General features: G+C 44.3%; 1 protein-coding gene across 13 annotated transcripts in view; it reads left to right on the top strand.

Annotated features, from left to right (window-relative positions):
* NEDD4L (NEDD4 like E3 ubiquitin protein ligase) overlaps positions 1 to 23,138 on the top strand; it is a 342,926-nt gene that overhangs the window by 199,053 nt on the left and 120,735 nt on the right. For 2 of the 13 annotated variants that reach the window (XM_067698961.1, XM_067698955.1), the window contains exon 1: positions 815 to 2,571. The exons of 4 other annotated variants lie outside the window; for them this stretch is intronic. In XM_067698961.1, the coding sequence (XP_067555062.1) occupies positions 1,459 to 2,571 (1,113 nt within the window). In that variant the 5' untranslated portion in view covers positions 815 to 1,458. Of the gene's footprint in view, positions 1 to 754; positions 2,572 to 11,583; positions 11,805 to 23,138 lie in introns of those variants that run through there. 7 more of the 13 variants (XM_067698963.1, XM_067698959.1, XM_067698962.1 and 4 more) reach the window with 5 other exon arrangements.

Below are 23,138 nucleotides of genomic sequence, written 5' to 3'. Positions count from 1 at the left end.
CTCCAGAGCTGTTGACACAGTCATGCTTTGCGGATTTTAAAATAAACTTTTTGTCACTCTTTGCAGCTTGGTGTTCCACCCCCCGCCCCCTATTTTTTACTCCCTCCTAAGTAAAACCTCTTTGTTAAATAACTGATGTTTCTGGATCATGGAAAAGAGTATGTTTAAAACACACAGAATATAGTCCAGGTTAGCTACAAATCCGATGACAGCTTTTTGAACGTGGACTTTCACTTTTATTGCTTAGGTCCTTTTTGGCCCTTCAAAAACAGCAAGATTCTATGTTTGTATCCCAACTGGGGTGATAATGCTGACTTCTTACCGGAAAACAGTCAGCTCCAGGCAGCCTTTCTTCTGCATGGTATTTAAGTTAATTTATTACCGAAACCACATGCCCACCCTTCTTCAACTTTCCTTCCCCTTTCTTTCGGGGGGGGGGGTGCGGTGGTGGCACAAGGGTGGTTGTTTTTTCTCCTGTCTGGCATAGGGGAGAGAATGTTTTCTCCAGCTGAGCTCCTTTCCTCTGGTACCGCCATGTCTGAGAATCATATTACGTATGAGATTGCGTCTCCCCCCCCCATCTTTTAAATGAAAAATGTTGTAGTAGCCAGAGGCAGACCTTAACTGGCAGTGTTGTAAGTTGTACCCCCCTCCATTTAGCTGTTTTGTTACTTGTAGATCATGGTCTAATTATTTCGTGTTAAAGGGACACTCATCCTGTGGGGCGTGTGATCGTATTTATAGTACATTTTGTTAGTCTGCATTCCATCATGGTAGTGGGATGACATCAGAAATAACAGGGGAGCATCACATCCGATTGCTCGTGAAAGAGCCTTCCAGCGGCCATGGCATTTTTGCTTGTCGTTATCTGGTTCGGTGGGGAAGTGGGCGGATATACTGCGTGTGCTTCTGTGTTGGATGCCAGGTTTCTCTCACATTGGTTAGAGAGAGTCGCGGTGCCCTGCTTGGTTCGGAAAGAACTGTCCGGTGAGCGCCGTGCGGTTAGATTTATAGCAGCATGGCTTGGAGTGTGTTTGCTGCCTTAGTCAGCTGTGAGAGCTCCCTGCTGGGGCCACTCCTGTCTGATGGAAAAGCAGCAGCTGGGAAGGTGCTGTTTCAGGCTCTTGCTGTTTAAAAAAAAAATTGAGAGCGAGAGGGGGGAAAACTCCACTAAGTCCACAAGCTGGCATTGGAGGGGGAGACCGCAGTCATGTGGTTCTGGCCATCCTACCCTCTGTCACAGTGTGGATGAGAGCTTTTTGCTCTTATCCAATCATGCCTGGAATGCCGCTTGCCACTTGGGTTATTTCTGCTATCTGTCGCTCTTGGTGCTGCAGTGCTAACGGTTTGGCAGATGGGACACTTTTTCTTGGAGTTTGTGACTTTGGTTTTTGACTTCTGGCAGCACCAGGCTTCTTGTTGACGCTCGTCCTCTCCCTCCCTGGCCCTCTGGGCACCATGGCCCATCGGCTTCGGTTTCATTTTGGCTCAGGTCGCAGCAACACAGCCCCTGAATCAGAGATTCTAGACCAGGAGAGAGAAGACGACTTTTTCATGGCATTCCACACGCTCCCGCGGCGGAGCGGCCCTCACCCCTTCACCCCGAATGGAGCAGAGGACGGCGGAGGCGGCCTGCAGGGAGGCATGGGCGCGCTCAAGCGCAGCACGTCCATGTTCATCCCACAGCTCCTGAGCCCCTTCGACGCGCGGCCCACCCGGAGCTCGTCCGTGCAGATCTCGCTGCAGCGCAAGGCGGCCGACGGGGCCCCTGACGGGTGCGGGCCGCCCGAGGCCCTGGACGGCGACGCGGGCTCGGTGCCTCGGGGTGGCTGTCCAGAGCCCCCGGAGCCCGGGAGTCCCGAGAGCTCCCCTCCCAGAGCGGCAAGGGTTCTGGGCCCGCAGGTCAATGGTATGTGTGGCCGCCAAGTGCCGGGCCCTGTAGCCCCCGACCGCCTCAAGGAGGCCGAGCCCTTGGCCGTCGGGGGCCGGGAGGGCGGCGGCAGGCTCCGCATCCAGCACCGCGCCTCCAGTGCAGACGTGCGACAGGTGAGGCTGACGCCCTTCGGGGCCGACGGCCAGAGCGGCCCATCGGCGCCGGAGCCCAGGCGCTGGTCCCTGCAGCATGTTCCAGATGCTTCTGGAAGTTCCGGGAAGCGGTGCTTTGTCTTCCAGTTGCAGCAGCCGCAAGCCGGCGCGCCAGGGCTGGCCGGTGACTTCAACTTCGGGTTCACTGGCACCAAGGGGGACAGGTTGGTGAGGTATCCCCGCATTCGTCTGGAGAGGAGCACTTCATACCCCACGCAGCCCCGGGCCGAGCATGGGAGCCCCACGGAAGAGCGCGGCCACCCGGAGACGCCACCTCGGGGCCGCAGGGTGGCTCCCGAAATCCACAGGACCAACTCCGTGGAAAGGACGCCACAGGGTCAGGGCTGCACGTTTAAGATCAGGCAAGATCAAAATGCGGGGCAACAGCATTTCAGAATTCTTGTGACTCGGGGGCCAGAGGAAGCCCCTCTGAGTCCCGAGGAGAGTAACGCTGCCAGCCCTGGTTCCACGGGAGCCTGCGCCTCGGTAAGTGAGTGCGCGTTTCCATGTGCCGGCCGGTTGGTAGGGACTGATTCAAGCCCAGCAAGCTTATTCTCCAGTGTCATTAAAATAAACTCCATCCTCCTCCCTCCTGGGAGTTTCCCTGTTTCGGGTCAGTGTAACTTAATGTTTGGCCGGCTTCTGGGACCATGATTTGTGGTCCAGCCTTTGGTAGAGGTCCATGAAACTAATTAGCGTTTTAGCAAATATCCTCAAAGTCGAATAACTCTGTTTTGAAAAATCCAGACAACCCCTTCCCACCCCTTTCGTCCCTTCTGAATAAAAGAATTTTTTAAATGTATTACTTTTAAGTTAATCTGCAGTGCCCCAACGTGTTGACGATGGAAGTGCATTTAAAAACCGCTTGCAGATACAGCCTGTGACAACACACGCCTTTAAAAAATAATCAGTTCTAATGAAGGTGAGAGGATCTCACGCTAAACTTGTCTAGTTTCTTAATAATTGAGTGTTATGTCAAGTTGGACCAGTTCTTCCTAATGGCCTTTAGCTGTAGAGGGCCAGCCCTTGTTATATAATGTATTGTCTTTGTTTTTTTGTCCCAGTAAGTAATACTGAACAAGCATAGTCACACTCGTGGGACAGGAGGAAATGTGTTTTTGAAGCAGATTGGCTTATGGGCCAAGGCAAGGCGAAACTGATTGGGGACTTGTTAATGGTCAGATTGCACAGCCCTGCAATTTAACACGGCCCACTTGAGTATCTAAGCTGGACTGCTGTATATAGAATAGTAAGTGCCCGGTCTCCAGCTGTGGAAACGGCGCCCTGCAACAGATTTTGGCCTTTATTGCTCCTGTGTTCGTGCTGTCTCCCTTTCAGTGAAATGGAGCACAGAAAGACAGCTGCTAACTCCACCATGGCAAATGATGACTGCAGCTTTCATCGTTTGTCGTGGGATGAAAAGTTTCATCAGTTAGCTTTCTTTTACTAGTAGTCACTAGCCATTGAGTGCTTTTTTTTAAAGGACAAGCTCCTTATATTTTGAATTGGGTTTTTTCCCTTGAATTTCCTGTGATTGCTGGTTTTGAGGATACAACAATGAATTGTCTAGGAGACTTTTTGTTTGGGTTTCAGTTGCGAATGGTGACTTTCCAAACTGGATGACTGAGTATGACTGTGGAATCGTATCGCCTATTGTGTTGAGAAATATTTTGCGCCACTTGAGTAAGTTTTATCACTGCTCCATCATTGGTTTTCACCATTTTGAAAGCGTAATCAGGAGCTAAATGCAAATATTATATTTTTCTTGGTGTTATATAACTGTTCCTTCTTCTTTTCCCTTCTATAAACCCTTTTATCATCTCTAGCCCTTCTATTAGGAAATATCTGAGCACATTGTCTTGGTCTGAACCAATACCGTTTTTATACAGTGGTACAAATTTCAATAAAATTTTGATAATAGCTTCTATCCTTCAACTCAAGAAAGTACCATCACAACAGGTGTAGGCTTCAATGGGCAGCACGGTTCCATGCTGAATTTGGACCACCTACCACATGAAGACTGACGAAATGCATTTCCTAAAGTTTTGACAACTGTTCAGTTATCAGAATTTAAATCGTTTTGCAGTTAGATGTTGAGGGCAAACGCATTTATATAATTCCAGTCTCATTTGGCTTGAAGTTTCTCATGAGATTAAGAAACAAATAGAACATACCAATTTACATGCAAGGACCATTCTAACTTGCAAGGGCTATTAGAGTGGAAAATGAACTTCTTCGAATTTGGAAATGCAAGTTCTAGAATCAAGAGCTTTTCTTGGAAAGTAAGTTCCATTTGTGCACAGTAGTTTTTATTTCCGTATTTGTATTTTTGTACACTTACAGAAATTTGTAAATGGTTGGTAGGAAGCTGGTCTTCTTTTAAGAGAAAACTTGTTTCTTCAAGAAGCAAAAACAAAACTTGTCTCATAACAAAACCGTCTGTTCCATTCAACACTTTGTACGTGTTTCATATGGGCAGGGGTGGTGAGTGTAGATGGCAGCTGCCACAGCCTTATTTATCTTGAGGGAAAACATTCACTTGGCGTCTACAGTCTGGCTGCCACCAAGCTTTTTTGACGTTTCAAATATCTGCTGCTCTGTACAGAAGGGCATTTCATCACTAGTTTACGTGAAAAATCGATTACAGTGTGGTTTTTGACTGATGTCAAAAATCTTTCTCGGAGAAAACCGTTCAAGATTCTTTTTGCGAATGTGTTCATATGTCATGATCTATGCCGTAGACTTTATTACAAGGTTACCTTGTTGAGAAATTTTCTCTGTGCCTCCCAAACGTCCTGTCATAACTGTCGTGAATAAATCTAAAATGCAACGTGATTCTAAAAAATGCTGATCAGATTCCTGGGACCCCATGTGATCATTGATTTTCTACCTGGTCTGACACCTCTGTAAAGTAGAATTGCTTTTTAGAGTTATCAGTTATAATCAGCTGTAATATTTCAGAATTCTTACAACTCATCAGTTCAGTGTGTAGCATTTTAATGGTCATTTACGAATAATTTAGTTATTTTCTTAAATTAGTTTTTTGGGTTCCTTGGTTTGGTTATGAGCTTCTTAACTGCATGACAGTTATTTTGAGGAAGTGGGATCACTGTTTACCAGGCGTTTGTGTCCCCTTTCACCATGCTGTCATGCCGGTTTTCTAATCCCACGTTACACTGGGTCCTTGGAAAGTTTCTGGGACTATCTCAGTTTCTTGCTGATACAAAATTCATAATGTAAACAGAGTTAGAAGGGCCCACGGCGGGGGCAAAAACCACGTATTCTGACACCCACTACATACACTACAGGGAAGGAGTGTGCCTTCTTTCCTTCGTCCCAGGTTCTCTGAATTTTCCTCCTGCCCTCTCCATGGACTTACACTTCCCAGAAGTAGCATGGTAGTCTTCTGTGATTAAAAATCCATTTCACTGAACGACAAAGGAATACCCAAACTATTTTTGTTTGGGGGGGAATTTTAGTTTGAATCTCTTTCAGAGAAGGTGATTTGACTCTACAGAACAATTTGGAAATTAGTATTAGTTGTCTCTTTTTTACCTTAAAAAATAACGCTAGGAAAATATGTATAAACCACCCCTTTATTTAAAAGCACCACCACACAACGCGGTGGATAAAAAAAGCTAGTATTCCTTTCATTGACCTGGCCTCTGATTGGATTCTGTAAACTTTTTCTTCTTGGCTATCTCTCTTAATGTGGTTCTGTACGGGCACATTCCAATATTCTGGAACTTGAAATTTCAACTTAGACAGATGTTTTGAAAAGTGTAGGTGATGACATCAGTAGGTTTGTATACACACAAACACATAGGGCTTGCAGGTGACAACTCCCAACCATCACGTGAAATAGTGTTACTTTACTGTTTCCAACCAAGGTATGTGATGCTATCATTCGGTGTGATAACTCATGACAGTATCCCATTCTATCATTTTGCGTATATACAGGATAGGAATTTTAAAAATATGTATATCTTTGCACAGTTTAGAAGCCTGTGCAGCCAAAATGCAGTTTAATGCGTTCTGTGATGTGACGTCTGAATGCTGAGAATTTTGGAGATGGCCACTCCATTTGGTGCCTTGGAGCGCTGGCCGAATGGACTGGACGGTGCAGGTTCCTGACGTGTCCCGAGGGAGTTAAGACTCCCTCGCTGTGTGTTCTCTCTCGTCAGTGAAAGAGGAGGCTAAAAACGTCCAACTCACAGGTTTACCGTGAGGTTTAAATGAGGTGTTATGTTGTTTTTTCCCTTCTTACCCAAGTCTCTGTAATGTACAAATCATTCTCCAAGGAAGGTAATTGGGTTAACGGTGAACAGTCGGTTTTTGATCACAGGGTATTAGACACAAGGCAACATGAATTTAAGGCATACCTGGAAATGTTTACTTCAGTAACGGGCTTTGATCTCCTTTCTGCTGTCATCTCATCTTTCCTGAGTATTTGCCCCTCGGATAATCAGCATCACAGAGCCTTAACATTGCCCTGCGACGATGCGACCCTTGAAAAGACTTCAATTAATTCGTGAGCTGTGCGTCGTAGAACAGGACCTTTAGTTGTATTTGCGCTATTGAATTTTGAAACTTAAAAATAGTTATTTCTGCTGGCATTTCAGACACGTTATTTGTTTACCATGCCATTTTGGTTATATATATACACACACACACACACATATATATATATATATATTTTTTCCATGCCATGTTTCCAGTTGTTTACTTTTCCTTCTTATGGGCTGTGGCTTTTGAGCAGCAGTCTAATGTTATCTGTACAAAATTTTCACGTTATGTGGTTTACAAATGAGGACAGAATTTGGGCATAGGCCTTATTAGATACTGACTTTTAGAGGGTTTTCATAAATGCTGCAGCTGCTTCTCTTGGCTAAGCTTGGAAGCAGAGTTCCTTGGCACTGAAATAAAACTACGGTTTTATAACATGTGCTAATAAGAAAATTGTTATCTCTACATAAAAGTTCACGATACCAGAAGAAATTTACTCCATGTAAGAATTATCTTAAATTTAATAAATCTTGGCTGTCTCTGTATAGTTGATAGTTTAAAATTAATTGAGGCTAATCTAAATGGTAGTCTATAAGCAGATTTTTTAATAAAACTAATTAACTGCATATTATTACTGGTGAGATGGATTAATGCCTAAATATACTGACCTTTTTTAACTCCTAATGATACTACCAAGACATTTGCAAAAATGAGGAAAAAGCTGGAAATTCATGGAAGGTGTTAAAATTGTTGATTGAATGCTCGAATACCAGAATATCTAAGTTTCCACTCTAAATGCCAAAAGAAGCTTGGGGAACCCAGTCCAGAATCGGCTGGTGATTATTGAGAGGTTTAGTATCCTGTCTGCGATCATCTAGTTCCGTTGATTCATACCCGGCAGCATAATATTCCATGTCCTACACAAGAGAGGACGCCAAGACCGTCCACCCGCGATGTAGACCCAGCTCCAGTTTAAAGATGAAAAAGGGCTAAAAGGATAGAGTGTTGAAAATATTAGCTAAAATATGTATTGCAAGAGCTTGGTGAGTTTTCTGGGTAGATGGAGATCATGGAAAGATTTTTAGAAATTATCTTGACTCAGTATGCATCACGGACGTATGATGTTCCCAATGGGTTTTCCTTTTTAAATCTCTTGTTTACTTATTTATTTTTTTGTTACAGCTTACTTGGGAAAATGGGGATGCAGAGGGAATATAAGAAAGTCAGTCAGTGACACAGGTGGCCTGCATTAGTGGGCCCGCATGAAGTTGTCAGTGTCCTGCCTGTTCTGTGCTGTGTCCTGGATTGACACCTCGGTGGTCTCTAGGCATCACCACGTTTTAACAGGAAGTTTAGCTTTCAGGGTGGAGGATGAAGTAGATTGAATTTCAAGAAGCCTGCTTTTTAATCCCTGATCATTTTAGAACCAAGAACTGTTCTGACACTTTTGAATAGAGTGCTTCATGTGAAGGGAGAGGTCATAAAATGAAATCAAAGTAACATAAATTGAGTTGGAAGGGACCCTGCCTGCCTTCTCTGGGTTGACTGTTGTGGCCACGCTTAATGTCACAAATACTTTGTATTGGTTCCTTTAGGTGGCTGCCCCAACTACCTATTCTTTGAAAAACTCTGTGTTTGTTTTAGTGTTAGGTATTGTTCCCTGTACTTGGTAAGCAGAAAGTGAGGAAATTCCTCCGGGGAGGAAAAGAGCAGTGCTTCCCCAAGCAAATCTGCCTTTCAGAATTTACACAGCCTTCTTTTGGGACTTAATTTGGGACTTAATTTTTATAGATCAAGGTAAGTCAGGTGGCATTTACTTCCCTCATGTAATAACTCTGAGGAATCTGCTTTCAATCCGTCCTCTTTTCTTATGTTGTTTACCTCTTTCTTGGGGGCTGGGATGGGGTAGGGAACGTTATCGTTCCGTATTTGATGATTCAGATAGTTTGATAGATTTACAGTTTCTCTTTCCTACTCTGTGGGTCAATCCAGAACTGACAGACTTTTAAAATATATTTCATGACCCACATATGTCATAACTCATCCACTTCCTTGAGAGACTTTTTAAAGCTTCATAATCATACTTGTTGAGGTTTTTTTTTTTCATTTTCTTTTAAAATACACGACTGGGTATTTGACTGTTCAAGGAGGACAAAAAAGCTGCTGTGGTCCAATTGAGTTGAATAGAAGAGTTGAGGTGGAAAAGAAATACTGAAACACGTATACTAAGCTCCAACCGGAGAACCTAGTACTTCTTCAAAGCGGGGAGTTTTTCAGGCCGGGAGTTCTGTTGTAGGACTAACAGCTTTCTTTAACTTTCCTGAGGAGTTAGGCTGAGTTAAGCACTGCATGCTAGCAGCCTAGCTCTTGGTTCCTTATATTCTCTCTCTCATGAGTAAAAGTGCCTTAAGCTCAGTATGTATTCATTATGTACTTACCAGTTATGCTTTTCCACTTAAAAAAAGAGATACTAAGTTGTAGTGTAACTTTAAACATTTTAATGCAATTTTAATATTTAAGTTTATTTAATCTCTTATCATAGTAGAAACTGTTTTTTTAAATCCTGATATAATATTCTACACGTTAGCATATATTGTGAGGATGCCCAGATGTTGCAGCAAAGGACAAAGCAATGAAAATAGTTTTATATAAACACAGCCAGCCTGCCTAAGGGCCTGCCTGCACCCTAGGGTGAAATTATACTAGCAAGAGATGCTGCTGTATTCTGCAGTTATGGCACTCTTCTCCAACGAATGTATGCAGGAGCCATTTTTTATTTTACGTTCATAAACTTAGAGCTGTGAGTTTCCTTAGGAATTATGTAGCCCAATTCCTTTCCAGTTTAAAGATGAGGAAACGGAGGGCATTATTTTCACACTTACAGAGAATATTCTTTTTATCTCACAAGTGTGCAATAATTATTTTTGAATATACAGCATGTGAAGTGCTGTCAGCAGCCTGTCACCTGCTGCCTTTGCTGGGTGTCAGCACTTGCGTGGTGCCTGTTCTCGTGAAATCAATGCTTCTGCTGGATACGCATGCCTCATCTGAGCCGTCGTGTCCACTGAACAGAAAGTTCTATTGATACAAACCAGGTTTCCCAACCTTTTATATTCCAGCATTAAGGCATGCTTACACACAGGACAGGATACCATGGGTCCTGATGGACAGGAGTGATGTCATGCAAAGGGAAGATTGGAACCGGGTCTGGAAAGATGACTAGGATTTGTCCTAGTGGGTCAGTGGGAGGGACGGTATTTTGAAAGACTGAAGGTAGAAACCACCAGTGATGTGGTTTCTATATTTGCCCAAGAATTTCCTTGATCATGATTAGCAGGTTTCAACCAACTGTTTTTTAATGTGAAATGTGGCTGAAGAATTTGGGGGTATGGCTATTGGCATGAATAATTCCTTTCTTTCCCATCAAATGTGGAGTTGAATGAATTCCTTCCTTGCCTGCCTGCCTGCCTTCCACAGAGCTATTCTTTGAGCACCTGCTGGGAGAGTAGGAGGTCCAGCGTGGAGGTGAACGTGGCTAAAATGGGCGCAGTGGGGTGGGATGTGTAGGCTTTGAAGCCAGTGGTGATGGAGTGGGTATGGCACGGAGGGAGAAGGCTGCTGTGAGGATGCGAGGCTGGCAGGCAGTGAGCACAGCAGTGATGGACGCGATCCCATTTATATCGTCATGGCCCACGCTGGCTCCTGTACGGGGACTGCAGAGTCGGAGGAGCGAGGTCACAGTAGTCGTAAATGTCACCTTAGAGGGTGGCAGAGCCCAAGCCCTGGGCCTGGCTCTTGTCCCTGTTCCACACATTTATCCTTCCAGATCCTAGGAACAGTCATCACTTTTCTCAGGAGTTAGTCTAACCTCAATTCTTAGACTGTCAAACCTTAGTACTTAGACTGTCATGTTCATGTTGCAGTGCCTAGGAAATGGGAAGCATTTATTCTCCTTAAGCAAGTGTTATTTCAAGATGCTTTCTGCAGCCTATGTCACGGCAGGATGTGGGTGGATTTATTTTTGCAGGTTTGCACCAGGGAGTCTGCTTCTGATTTGCAGATTGCATTTATTATAAGGCGTATTGTCCATTGATGAATAATGTGTGGGCTACAAAGGAGATATGCAGCTTTTAAAATAGCTCATTTATTCTGCAAGCCTCAGCCTCAGAGACAGGCAGTCCCTTCAGAAGTGGCGTCCGGGAGCAAGTGTTTCTGTGTCTTTTCCCCCGATTCCTGAGGTCATTGGTTTTGCCCTCTGGTTCATCGTGTGTTTCCTTGACGGTCTGAGACCTTGAAACACGGTCATAGTCTCAGTTCATGGAGAAGACGTGAGACGGGGAGAGAATTCTGAAGTCACTGCTAAGGAAATTGATGCTCCTTTGTCTCAGCCACTGGCAAGTTCCCTGATAATGTGGATTGAGACAGAGGGAAATACCAGATGTCGTGCTTTGTACTGATGTCCTTCCTGTGGGCATCAGAAGGTGGCCACAGCCACTTATCCTCATTTCTTTGAACTGACCTACTAAGGCCTGTGCAGAGGTTCTGGGTTTGGAGAAGCCAGTGGAGTCCTCGGAGAGTGTCAAGTTTCATTGGAGAGAGCGGGCCTGGGAACAGTCTCTCAACGTTACAACCAGGAAAGGGTCAGGGCAGGACGCGAAGTGGTTCAGAGGTGCCTCCCTTACTAAGTGGAGCCCTGCGATCCGCTGATCTTTGCTCCCAGAACCCTCCCTCCAGATAGTTTTTCCTTTTGAACAGGTTTCTTATTTTGCCGAATATGTTGCAATCTTCTCTCAGTGGCCAGGTGGCCTGTGTTGGAATGCTGGTGCGTGTTGCCAAGCAAAACAGATGCAGGAAGATTTGCCTGAAGTGGGGGGAAGGGGGGGGCAGGGAAGGTCGGTTGGATTGGGGGCAGGGCGGGGCAGGACTAAATGGTGTTTATCTGCAGAATAGAGGGTCTAACACAGGTTTAAAAAGTCATTGCTTCACAACTCTCAAAAATCATCCTAGGTTCCTGCGAGCATTTCCAGGCCTATCGAAGGCCTCTTTTTTATTTCCCACCCTGCATTCAGAATGGGGTTTAAATGGTTCAGTACAGCAAAGAATTAAGCCGCTGGTTATCAGATTTTTAATTTTATTTTAATGTATTGCTCTTTCTGCTTATTAATCGGTTGACTCTTAATGGAATGGAATCTGCCAGGGATGATGCAGACTGGGTAAGGAGAATTTCACTGATTCTGATCGTTCAGCTCATTCAAGGACCCCCTGGCTAGGAGGGGATTGACTGTTCGGGGGAGAGCGGCACCCCAGTAACTCTGACGCGCCGTCAGGGGTGAGAACAGCTAGTTTAAGAAGTTAATGCTAGTGACAGCCTAAACCTGGGCTTTGACTTGGTCAGTAACCCCTGGTGTAAATACTGATTTAGCGCGTTTATTCTCACATGTTCTTTCACTTTTGCTTGTTCCTGCGGTGGCTCTTTCTGGAGGTGGGGTGTTCTTCTGTGGCTCAGCCCACAAGGTAAGTTTCCGTGCAAAGGAGGCTGTGCGATACCTGTGTTAAGAGCAACAGAGTGTTCCAGTTGGATATTTGCCATGTATATGGAGAAAAGCTTCTCTCCCAAAATAGCTTAGAAATGAAAGCAATAGTTTTCTCCTCAGTTTCCAACTGCAAGAAGCAAGTGAAAGTGGGATTCTAATTCTAGACCGGCAAGACCGGTCTGTCCTGTTGTATCTTACCTGCAAATATGACTTTTCTCCAGGTAACAAAAGTTATCTTCCTTCTGTAAATATTAACTGAGCGCATTTTTGTGGCTTTTGAAAACTCCGCTTCTTGAAAGTGTTGACCGGGCGTCAGACTTTCATGAATTTCAGAGAAGTGGTAATAGGTGCACACTTCCCTGTAGTGTTTAAAAGCAGAAGTGCAAAGGACTTTAAAGGTTACCTGGGCCAGTGTCTCATTTTTTTAAACAGGAAAGTGTGTGGCTTGTCCAGAGACACACGGGAAGAGGGTAGCAGAACTTCAGTACCAGGCGGCTTGATGCCGGAACCGCCCTTCTCCCTGCTACACTCCAGCTACGTCTTAAGGGTCTTCTAAAAGCGAACTGTCCAGGGGTGGTTCACATGATTCTCTTACTCCTTTTCATGCCTTCTTAAGTAGAACATTCTAAGCATATCTCAGTGGGTTTTTTTTTTTTTTTTGGACTCACTGTTACCCTCACAGCCATGGATTATTGTATAATCTAGTCATTCTTTATGGAAATGTTTTATTAATGTTGCTGTCAGGACTTAATAAGGTATATAATACACTTTGCTTCATCATTAAAGTTCTCAAGACGTCCATCATCTCTGAGATGAGTTTGCTGCTTATTGTTGATTTCTCATCTCTCTTGCTCGTCAGTTACCACTTCTTAGAGCTGTGAGTATAGCAGCCCGCCTCCCTCTTACCTGCTAAGGACTTAGAAGGTGTTTAGGGGAGTTTGTTAGGATTGTTTATGAACTGAGACTAAATGGACTGAGAGTAAGGATTTGAGTCGTTCTTTTTGAATAAAGAGCACGTGGTCTGTCTTTTGTCTTTCTCCCCAATCCCTTTGCCTGTTTTATTCTTCTTTGTCCTTGGAGCATGTCTGGAATCAGATAGATTATTTTAAGGTTTAAGTTTAAGAATTCAGTGGGATAGAATCTATGCCAGCTGTTTAGCATAGTTCCTGGCACTTAGTGGTTAATAAGTGTTAGGTGTTTTTATTATTATTCCCTCTGAAGAAGATGAAAGTTCTTCACAGATGTTTAAGGATTGGATACCCAGCAAAGCTGTCAGCTGAATTCATATTGGCAAACACGTTTGTGGTTCATCTTAATTCTTATTGCTGCCTGGGTCTTGTCCTTATCCTTTTAGAGTTAATGAATTTTCTACTGGACTGTATGGAAGAACTATGAAAAAAATCAATAAAAAGTATTCTTAAAAAAACATTTTATGATTCACTAAACTACCAGGTGTCAGCCAACTTTAGACTTTAAGTTAAAAGGACTTTCAGGGCTCTAGTGGTTTATTTGCCTTTTTTTTTTTAAATTGAAGTGTAGTTAATTTACAGTGTTGTGTTACTTTCTGGTGTATAGCAAAGTGATTTATTCTCTTTTTTAAAGGCCAAACCAAGATCACTTTATGACAGTGGCTACCTTTCCCCTAGAGGTATTTCTGGAAGAGTTCTTTCTGATTCTCATTAAACCCAAACAGAGTTGTCATAATTTAAAAGTGACCCTTTAGATCTGTAAATTATGAAAACCAAATTATAAACCAAAATGTACAGTTGATTACAGATCAGTAGTTTTATCAACAGTTATGTAGTTGCACATATTAATTGTGTATTTTGCTATTGAGTAGAATAAAAATGTAGGAATTGAGTAGTTTCCCTCATTGATTACCATGTTTGTTTGGTAATAATTAAAATCAGTCTTTATTTTTCTTTTTGTGTATTTTCCACGCTTCACACCGAGTGTGCTTCTCTCTAATCTAATCTGTGAATTTCAGGAGTCTATTAATAAGTATGTGTTAAAGAATTAGTTGCTAATTTTGGATGTGCTTGAAATGAGATTGTCAGCAAATTACAACTTCAAACCTAGGACTGTGGTTTGTTATAGATTGGACATCATCCCTGGTGTAGAAGAGAAATTCCAAACGTATGAAAGATACAACAACTTCATTACTTCTGATATTTTTTTCATATATTAGACTTTTCTTCTGTGCCTTTAAGATACTTAAAGTCTAACATAATATCATGGATAGTTTTTCACCCCAGACATTTTATTCGTGTTAAGGTTTTGCAATGTTAAATTTATTGGAAATTAGAGACTAGAAAACAAATCTTTACTGATGAAATAGTAGCTGTTTATTTACTAAGCCCAAGTCTCTCGGTGACAGCTGTGGAATAAGCTACAGTTCAGTGGTAACGCTGGCAGGAAATTAATATTATTTAATGCAGCCTCCCCTGCTTTAACAAAAAAATAATTAACTCCAGAGAGGTTGTGTGATTTACCTGCTGTTGCCTCCTTTATGAACATGAAGGTCAGCAAGGATAAGTGACCCTTCTGAATTCCTTTAACATTCCAGGTGCTGTTCTGGAGATGCAAGTGTTGAATAAGAGAGACATGGCCACTGCTCTGGGAGGCGTATGTTCTAGGTGCTGTGGTTATTACGAATAGTAAAAAGACACTACTAAATAGTTATTTCCACAAATATGCCAAAGGGCGTAAACAGGAGTCTGAGACAGAGAAAGTAATAGGGAGGCCTCCTTGGAGAAGGGCGATCAGGAGAACCCCCTCTCAGGAGCCAGCTATGACCGAGGCCTGATGTGTGAGGTGTGGGCTGCGTGGATGGAAGGGAGTCCAGGAGGAAGGAACCTTGCACCCGTGCACACGGAGGTCCTGCATGGGGAAGGGAGTTGGGTGCATTGGAGGAACTAAGGGATCATGATGAGGCTGGAGTGTAGAGAATGAAGGGGGTACTGGCCCAGGGGGAGTCGCAAGACATGCCAGGACCCCAGGTCTTTCCCATCAGAGAATATGTCCTGTCTCTAAATCACATGGAGGCACCTTGGTAGATACAAAACTTGAATTAACCCAGCTTCCCTGGAGCCTAGGAAAATAAAGTCGCTATTTTTAAAAGTACAAATCATCTGATTTTCTAGAGGAAAAACAATCAGCTTCTAATATCACCTTAGAAATTTAGGAAGGGTCCCTCCCTCCAGTTGTTCCTCTCACAGATGATAGGAAGGCACCTTTAAAAAAAAATTTTTTTTACTGAAGTATAGTTGATTTGCGGTGTCGTGTTAATTTCTGCCGCACAGCAGAGGGATTCAGTTATACGTGTGTATACATTCTTTTCCCTATTCTTTGCCGTTGTGGCTGATCACAGGATATTGACTATAGTTCCCTGTGCTATACAGCAGGACCTTGTTGTGTATCCATTCTGCATATAATAGTGTGCATCTGCTGACCCCAGCCTCCCACTCCATCCCTCCCCCGCACCCCCCGGAAGGCACTTTTTGTTTCCTTTTCAAAATTCTGTGTCACATATTTTGCCTCTGCTGAGATATAAAGACAGGACAGACAGGAATGTGTGAGGACGTAAAGGTTTCCTTACGTGTCTTTAGATTCCATCTTCACTCTTGAAATGTTTGACAGAGAAGCGTAAGCTGGTTTTGTTTGGTTTTGGTTCATCAGACGCTGTGTGGTCATTGACAGTTGGGTGTTGCAGACAGGGCTTTGTGACCTCGTAACAAGTTGGGCTAATGTATGTATCCGTTCAGTGAGCTCCTTGCACGGTGCTGCGTTTCAGACCAAAATGGTAGGTAGGCTGTGTGACTTTAAAGCACAGATTTTAGGTCTGGCCCTAAGACCATAGAGATTATATCAGCATATCCTTCTTAGAGTGAACATGGGAAGACAGTGTGGCGGAGCAAGGCTGGCTGCAGATGTTTTCATCCCTCCCCCATCAAGAGGTAGCGTGTAGGGCTTCCCTGGTGGCGCAGTGGTTGAGAGTCCGCCTGCCGATGCAGGGTTCGTGCCCTGGTCCGGGAAGATCCCACATGCCGCAGAGCGGCTGGGCCCGTGAGCCATGGCCGCTGGGCCTGCACGTCCGGAGCCTGTGCTCCGCAACGGGAGAGGCCACAACAGTGAGAGGCCCGCGTAACGCAAAAAAAAAAAAAAAAAAAAAAAAAAATGAGGTAGCGTGTATTCCCCTCCCCTTGAATCCGGGCTGGCCCTGGGAATGCGGTGGCAGTGAGGCTGGGGTCCTTCTACATTTAGTCTTTAAAAGCCCTGGCAGCTTTCGCTTCCTGCCTTTGTGGGAGTGTGTGCCTTCAGGATCCGGCTGCCGTGTAAAGAAGCTTCAGTTAGCCACATGTAGAAAAGTTCCGGCTTTCTGCCAGAGTGCCCACCAGGTGAGTGAAGCCTTGGACGTTCCAGCCCCAGTCCCCATCTAAATGGCTCTGGTGGGTTTTAGACCCTAAATTTCAGGGTGGTTTGTTAGCAGTAGATAACCAAAAGAGACAGGGTCCTTAACAGGTCGTGGGGAATTTAAACCTTGCTTGTTTGTCAGAGCCGCCTTCTGTAGGTGAGCTCGGCGGGGCGTGGGGTGATGGAGTGCTTGGACAGCTGTTTCCCCGGAAGCTGGAGGAGGGCAGCCTCGCACACGATGGGCAGACCAAATAGCTCAGGGATGCACTTGCTTAGACAGCTGAGAAACAACTGCAGTGGCCCAAAGGAGTGGGGAGAGTGGGTGTTTTGCTATCAGGAATGGAGTTATTCAACTTGAAGGGAAAAAGATGTATAGTTTAAAGAAATCCATCACGTTTCTAGAAGTTGCACTAAGAGAAGCGTTCTTGGCCTAGGCCCTGCACCAAGATCCAGTTATTTGTTAAAATCTAGTTTAGGAGGTGGGTGGTGAGGACTTCTTCCAAATAATAAAGAATGGTTTAATATAGGATGACAGTCTCAATTTTCTCCCCTCTGAATTGCTGGTGAATTTCAGGGTCCAGAAAAATTTCATTTACCTTGTCCTGTAGGCCCTTGTGGTCATAGCAGTTGCTGAAGTGTTTTTGTTTTTGTTTTTTTCTGTAGCAGGTGCTCAGTAAGTGGGATCAATTTAGTTTCCATAGTAATTTGATTCATGTTACATGTAATTTAGCTCAGTTTGCTCTAAAGCAAAATCTGTTGCTATGTTTAAAATCACAACAAATGACGTCAGTTACAAAGCACACCTGCGCACTTTGGTGGATTTTTCTCCGTGTCCTGTGATTACCCACTACACACACAAGTGTGTGTGCGACCACACACACAAACACACCCTCAGACCAAAAAACAGATTTGACATGCAAAGAATTTCATGGTTCTTGAGTAATTTGAAAAGATACAAAGCCCAAATTAACCATCCTGAGCACGACCGTGTGCAAGTCCTCATTTCGAGGGAAACCACAGCCTGGCAGTCGTGTCAGCCCCTCCCCTTGCCGGGGCCTGAATCACCTACACGTTATGGGGGCTGCTGATGACCGCCAGCGTTTCTGTCACTGCAGCCTCAGCAGCCTTGGGCCACACCCGTCACCCATTCCCTGCCCCAGACTGTGGGGCAGAGGGACCTCATCTCGAGAAGGATGGAACCGGTGAGGACAGGGCCTTTATTTATTTATTTATTTTATAAATCTATTTATTTATTTATTTTTGGCTGCGTTGGGTCTTCGTTGCTGCGTGCGGGCCTCACGCCGTGGTGGCTTCTCTTGTCATGGAGCACGGGCTCTAGGTGCCTGGCTTCAGTAGTTGTGGCACGTGGGCTCAGTAGTTGTGGCGCACAGGCTTAGTTGCTCTGCGACATGTGGGATCTTCCCGGACCAGGGCTCGAACCCGTGTCCCCTGCATTGGCAGGCGGATTCTTAACCACTGTACCACCAGGGAAGCCCTAAGGCCCTTTTTCTGCTGCTGACAGTTTCTGTGACCCCTGGTCATGTCACTTTTCTGAACCCACTTCCTTATTTGTTAAATGACAGTACCTGCATTAGACTTTCTGTGAGGAATAAATGAGGTAACTTCAAGAGCTCTGGTGATGCTAACGTGCTGTACAAATGTGGTTGATTATATTATTATTAATGATAAAATGCTTACTAGAAAAAATACAAAAAAAAATCTTTTTCCCCCTTAAGATGGCTTGAGAAGGATTTCAGACTTAAATGATTAAGGAAGGCCCCACGATGTAACGAACAACGTCTTTGGTTTGAACTGTGTATAGGGCTGGGCGCTGGCTGCAGAATTGTTGGAGTGTGTTGGGTGTCCACGGTCACCAATTCTGATATCACTGTGCTCAGGCATTTTGCTGGAGTAGACCATGTCCTGCTGTTTATTAAACATTTCTGTGTAGAGAGAATTGTTTTTTATTCCCTGGAGAGGATTTATGTCTTAGTGCCAGGCTCCAGGTTGGCGGTACTACCCTCGGCTTTTTGCTTGGCAGACGTGCAGCCAGGTCATAAGGGGGAATTTATGGCAGGTCTGGGTAAGGACACTAGACGAGGAGAAGAAAAGGGACTTGGCTGTTGAAAGGGAAGCATGTTAGCCTTGGCATCTCTGGGCCCGCTTTGCCCTGGGGGCTTGGATTTGAGCACTGGATCCTGTGGGTTCCCTCCAGGGGGGGAGGGGAAGGAGCATTAAGAAGGGGAAAGAAAAAATGCTTCGGTGAAAACAGAAGCAACAAATAAAATAGAGGATGGTAATTCTGGCGTGATCCCTGAGGCAGCAGAGAAAGGCAGGCTCTAGGCTGAGTGTCAAGAGCTCGGTTCCTGGGGGTGGGCGCGCTTGGCTGGGGTCGTATACTCTGGGCACGTCGGGTTGGTTTGGGAAGCCTGGCAGCAGGGAAGGGAAAGGTTGTTGACCAGGCCTCTTGTTGACATGGTAGATCTTGAGTTGGGGTTGTGACAGATTGTCCTCCTCCAATAGGTAGTTGCTAGATGTTAATTGCTGGCTAGATCATTGGTTACATTTGCATTTTTGGCTTGTTTCTTGGTGGGTATAAAGGAGATAATTCAAACCTATGGCTTTTAAACTTTGCTTCCAAGGCTGATTCTGAGGTTCTGCAAACGGTCACCTAAATGTCATTTTTATTATTTTTAACTTTTTACAACTCTGAAAATGTGATCATAAATTCAAACGTACAAAATGTGTGAGATAAAATATCTTATCAGGGGGCTTCCATGGTGGCGCAGTGGTTGAGAGTCCACCTGCCGATGCAGGGGACACGAGTTCGTGCCCCGGTCCGGAGAGATCTCACATGCCGCGGAGCAGCTGGGCCCGTGAGCCATGGCCGCTGAGCCTGCGCGTCCGGAGCCTGTGCTCCACAATGGGAGAGACCACGACAGTGAGAGGCCCGCGTACCGCAATAAAAAAACAAAAAAACAAAAAACAAATATCTTATCCGTATGTTTTATATTCTGAGATTATGTTCTGTGTGAAATCCATTGGCATATCCTGCTGGCTTATTTTTAACCACTTCTGGATTCTTGTTATATCTTAACTGGTTGAATTGGCTAGGCAGGTTATGGTCAAAAACTTCCGTTTTTATAAGCATCACGGGTGATGCCACTTCAGGTGGTCCATGACCTGCTTTGAGAAACCTTAGGCTGAGAGATGTTGAATGATGCCTCACTCAGAACTGACAACCTTGGAAATACTTTCTCCCTAGCTTAGTTATTTTCATCTGCAAAGCCATTGTTTAAGAAATATCAAACATGCTTTCTTTTTCATAACCAAAAAAATGCTGAAGTGTGTTCATAATCCTGTCTAGTTCTTTGAGAGCATTGAACCTCAGGTAGGCCTGTGAAATTGAGAGAGGCATTCTCTCCATTATATACACTGGAAAGCTATGTATTTTGCAACTAACAGTGTATAATGTAGTTCGTTCTGGAGTTGGAGGTCTGACCTCTCCGTATGGCCAAAGCCATTTGAAGATCAGAAACTTTGGAGGCACCTTGTACCTTTTCCACATCCACCCGGTGGCCAGGCCCTGCCCCTTCTGCCTCCTGCGGTGACCCCTCCCCTCTTGTCCTCCCACCACTGCTGTGGCCAACTTCTTATCCAGGGCAGTAGTGTCCTAACTGGTTAGATGGTTAACCACCTCCAGACTGACTCTTCTAGTCCATCTTCCTAATTGCCGCCCCAAAGTACTATCTCGTGAACTTCAGACCTTATCCTGTCACATTCTGCCGAAACTCCCTGGTGGCTCTCTTACCGCTGTGATCAACCTGCTTGCAGTTCTCACCTTACGTATCTCTTTGGTTCCATCCCCCCACCCCCCTCAAACATCCCCTGGTACAGGGCACTTCTCTAGACCTTTATTCCCCGTTGCCCCTCGAGGATGCCCTCCCCCCGCTTCCTGACAGTCCCTGGCTAACAAGTCTTTTACTCCCTTGCACTGTTTCCTCTACCCCCGCCATCGTACCTGCATGTGTCTGCAGATCTGTCTTCTCTCAAGCAAGGTTGAAAATTTTTAAATTCAAAGACAGATTTTCAGAATAATCTGTTCACACAGTGATTATATACTTGGCTTCTTTTACTTTAAAAATGTTTATCAACGTGAGGGAGTCCAAAGTAATCTGGCCCTTGCTGTCAGAGAGTTTACAGTCTAGGGAGAGAGACAGGTATGGAAAAGATGCATGCAAGACAGTATGTACCAGTTATGGAAGTAAGAGTTCAAACCAAGAGGAAGACAGAAATGGATGAAAGCTACTGCTTCCCACAGTCGAGAAAGCCTGAAGGCGGCAAAGGAAGAGAGGGGTGAATGGGGTCTTGAAGAATGCGTGGGGCTGAGGCGGCAGGCAGAGAGGGCATTTCTAGCAAGAAGGCTTGGAGGAGAGAAAAATCTCAGGCAAGTGGGCCTGTGTTAGTGGTTAGGTGAGTGGTTGAGTAGAGAGGAAGTGGGGCTGGAGGGGTGGGTTGAAGCAGGTGCGTACATGCTATTTGCTAGGGTGTCAGTAGGCATTTCTCGTTCGTGCAGGGTCTGGGGGAACGTCTCTGCCATGTGAGGGCTGGGATTTTGCATTGTTGCCATGACACATGACATGGTTGACTCTGCTTGATTTAATAAGAATTTGTTTTATGCTCTAAATCAGGAGTCAGCAAACTTTTCCTGTAAAGGGCCAGATAGTAAATATGTTAAGCCTCTGTTTAGAGCCTGTCTAGAACAGACCGCATTATATACTGTTAGTTGTGAAATACACACATTTCGAGTGGAGAGAAAGCCTCTGGATTGCTTGGTCTCTGCTTTAAGCTGGGCGAAGTGTTCTTGGCAGGATTCCGCACCCTCCATCCCTGAAGCCTGCCCTGCAAACAGGCCTCCCGTTCAACTCCTCCAACTCGGAGCGTGCGGTGCACTAGGTGTGCCTCTGTGTTTATAGTGTGATTGTTTGCCTGTTCTCCTGGGTAATGAAAAGAGGACCTGTGGGGCTGGCCTGGTTAGGAAAGCTTTCCTGGCAGGGGCAGTGGGGAGGGTAAGTGGAGAGAAAGGGGGAAGGTTTGAGCTGGGCTGTAGCGTTGAGTTTAATCTGAATAAACAGTGAAAAGCTGGCGGGCACTGCAGAGAGGTAGCTTGGGTGGGAGGACCTGACACGGCAAGGATCGAGGAGGCACAAATAAGATAGGTCTCTGGGGGCTGGTAAATCATGTAGACTTTTCCTTAAGACAGGCTGACTTCTGCAGCCTTTCCAGAAAGTTGCTGGTGTGTTTTCACTAGGAACTTACCAGTGCCAGGGATGGGGGCAGGAGGGCGGCGGAGGGAGTTGGAAATGAGGGCTGAAGCTGAGAAACAGTTCTTTCAACTTATTGTAGGTACATTGTTTTTTCCTGTATTCAACCACAATTAATATATGTTAATCGTGGAAACATTCAAAAGTAAAAAAAAAAAAAAAAAACCACAGAATCACTTGTAGTCCCACCACCAGAGATAATCACTGTTTATTCTCTGCTACCTATGTGAGAGGCATTGAAAAGGTGAACAGAGGAATTTGGTAAAAGGATAATCAAAAAATGACTTCTTTCATAATTAACTGCTTTCCACTTATGTGCCACTTCCTGAACTCTGCTCTCATTCAATTCTTTTTTTTTTTTTTATTAATCGGGAAGGAATAGCCCCGATGGAAATGGTGAGACTTACAGTGGAATACGTTAGCACGGCTGTGCAATGCAGAATGTTAAAACCTTCTGAAGTGGCTTTTGTTTCTTGTTCTGTGACTCGCCCACTCTGTGGCACATTTTTCATCATGTTTTTCTCTCAACTTCTACCCTCATGTTTCCCTTCTTTATATTATGCAGTCTCTTTTCATCACTAGGTAATGAGTTCTCCTCCTCTCCGTGCCTACAATGTTATAGATAAGCCATGTTTCCTAAACAAGTCAATAAAAATTTCCCCTAACCTTTGGAAAATTGTTTTAGAGGAAAAATAAAAAAGCCTTATTCCCCCTTAGTATATTACAACTGACCTATTGGAGCAATATTAAAATTAAGAATTTTAAGAAACATAATCCTTAATTAAAAGGTAAAGTTGATAGACGTGTCTATTTTACAATTCCAACAGTATACCCATGTGAGTAGTACATAGTTTCTGCTTGCTTATTTTTCCATCTGATCCTCTCATTTCTGGCAATGAGTATTTTCTAACCTGGTTAAAATGCTGTCCATTAGCTGGTAAATCTGGTGCTGCCACCTCAGAGGAGAGGCAGGAACTCTTTCTTAAAAAGGAGGATTGAACTACTTCTCATTATCTTATGTGGCCCATTATTCATCTATCTGATTTTAAAATGGCACTGAAAAAAAATAAAATAAAATGCCACTGAAATTTATACTCCAAGAAATTTAAGTGAGCGTGGTTATTAATTGCAAAAAAAAAGGTTTGTGGAATATTAATTGCAGTTATTGAAATTAAATAAAAGGTCAGTCAGTCCATTTTGGATCAGTCCAGTGGATTTAAATTAAAAAGTTACACCTACTGAAAGGTCAGATGAATGAACAAGTGAATTTTGCTCT

Source organism: Pseudorca crassidens, chromosome 12, assembly GCF_039906515.1.
Source record: "Pseudorca crassidens isolate mPseCra1 chromosome 12, mPseCra1.hap1, whole genome shotgun sequence".
Taxonomy (NCBI): domain Eukaryota; kingdom Metazoa; phylum Chordata; class Mammalia; order Artiodactyla; family Delphinidae; genus Pseudorca; species Pseudorca crassidens.
The sequence above is the reverse complement of the archived record's forward strand: the minus strand, read 5'-3'. Positions and strand labels throughout refer to the sequence as shown.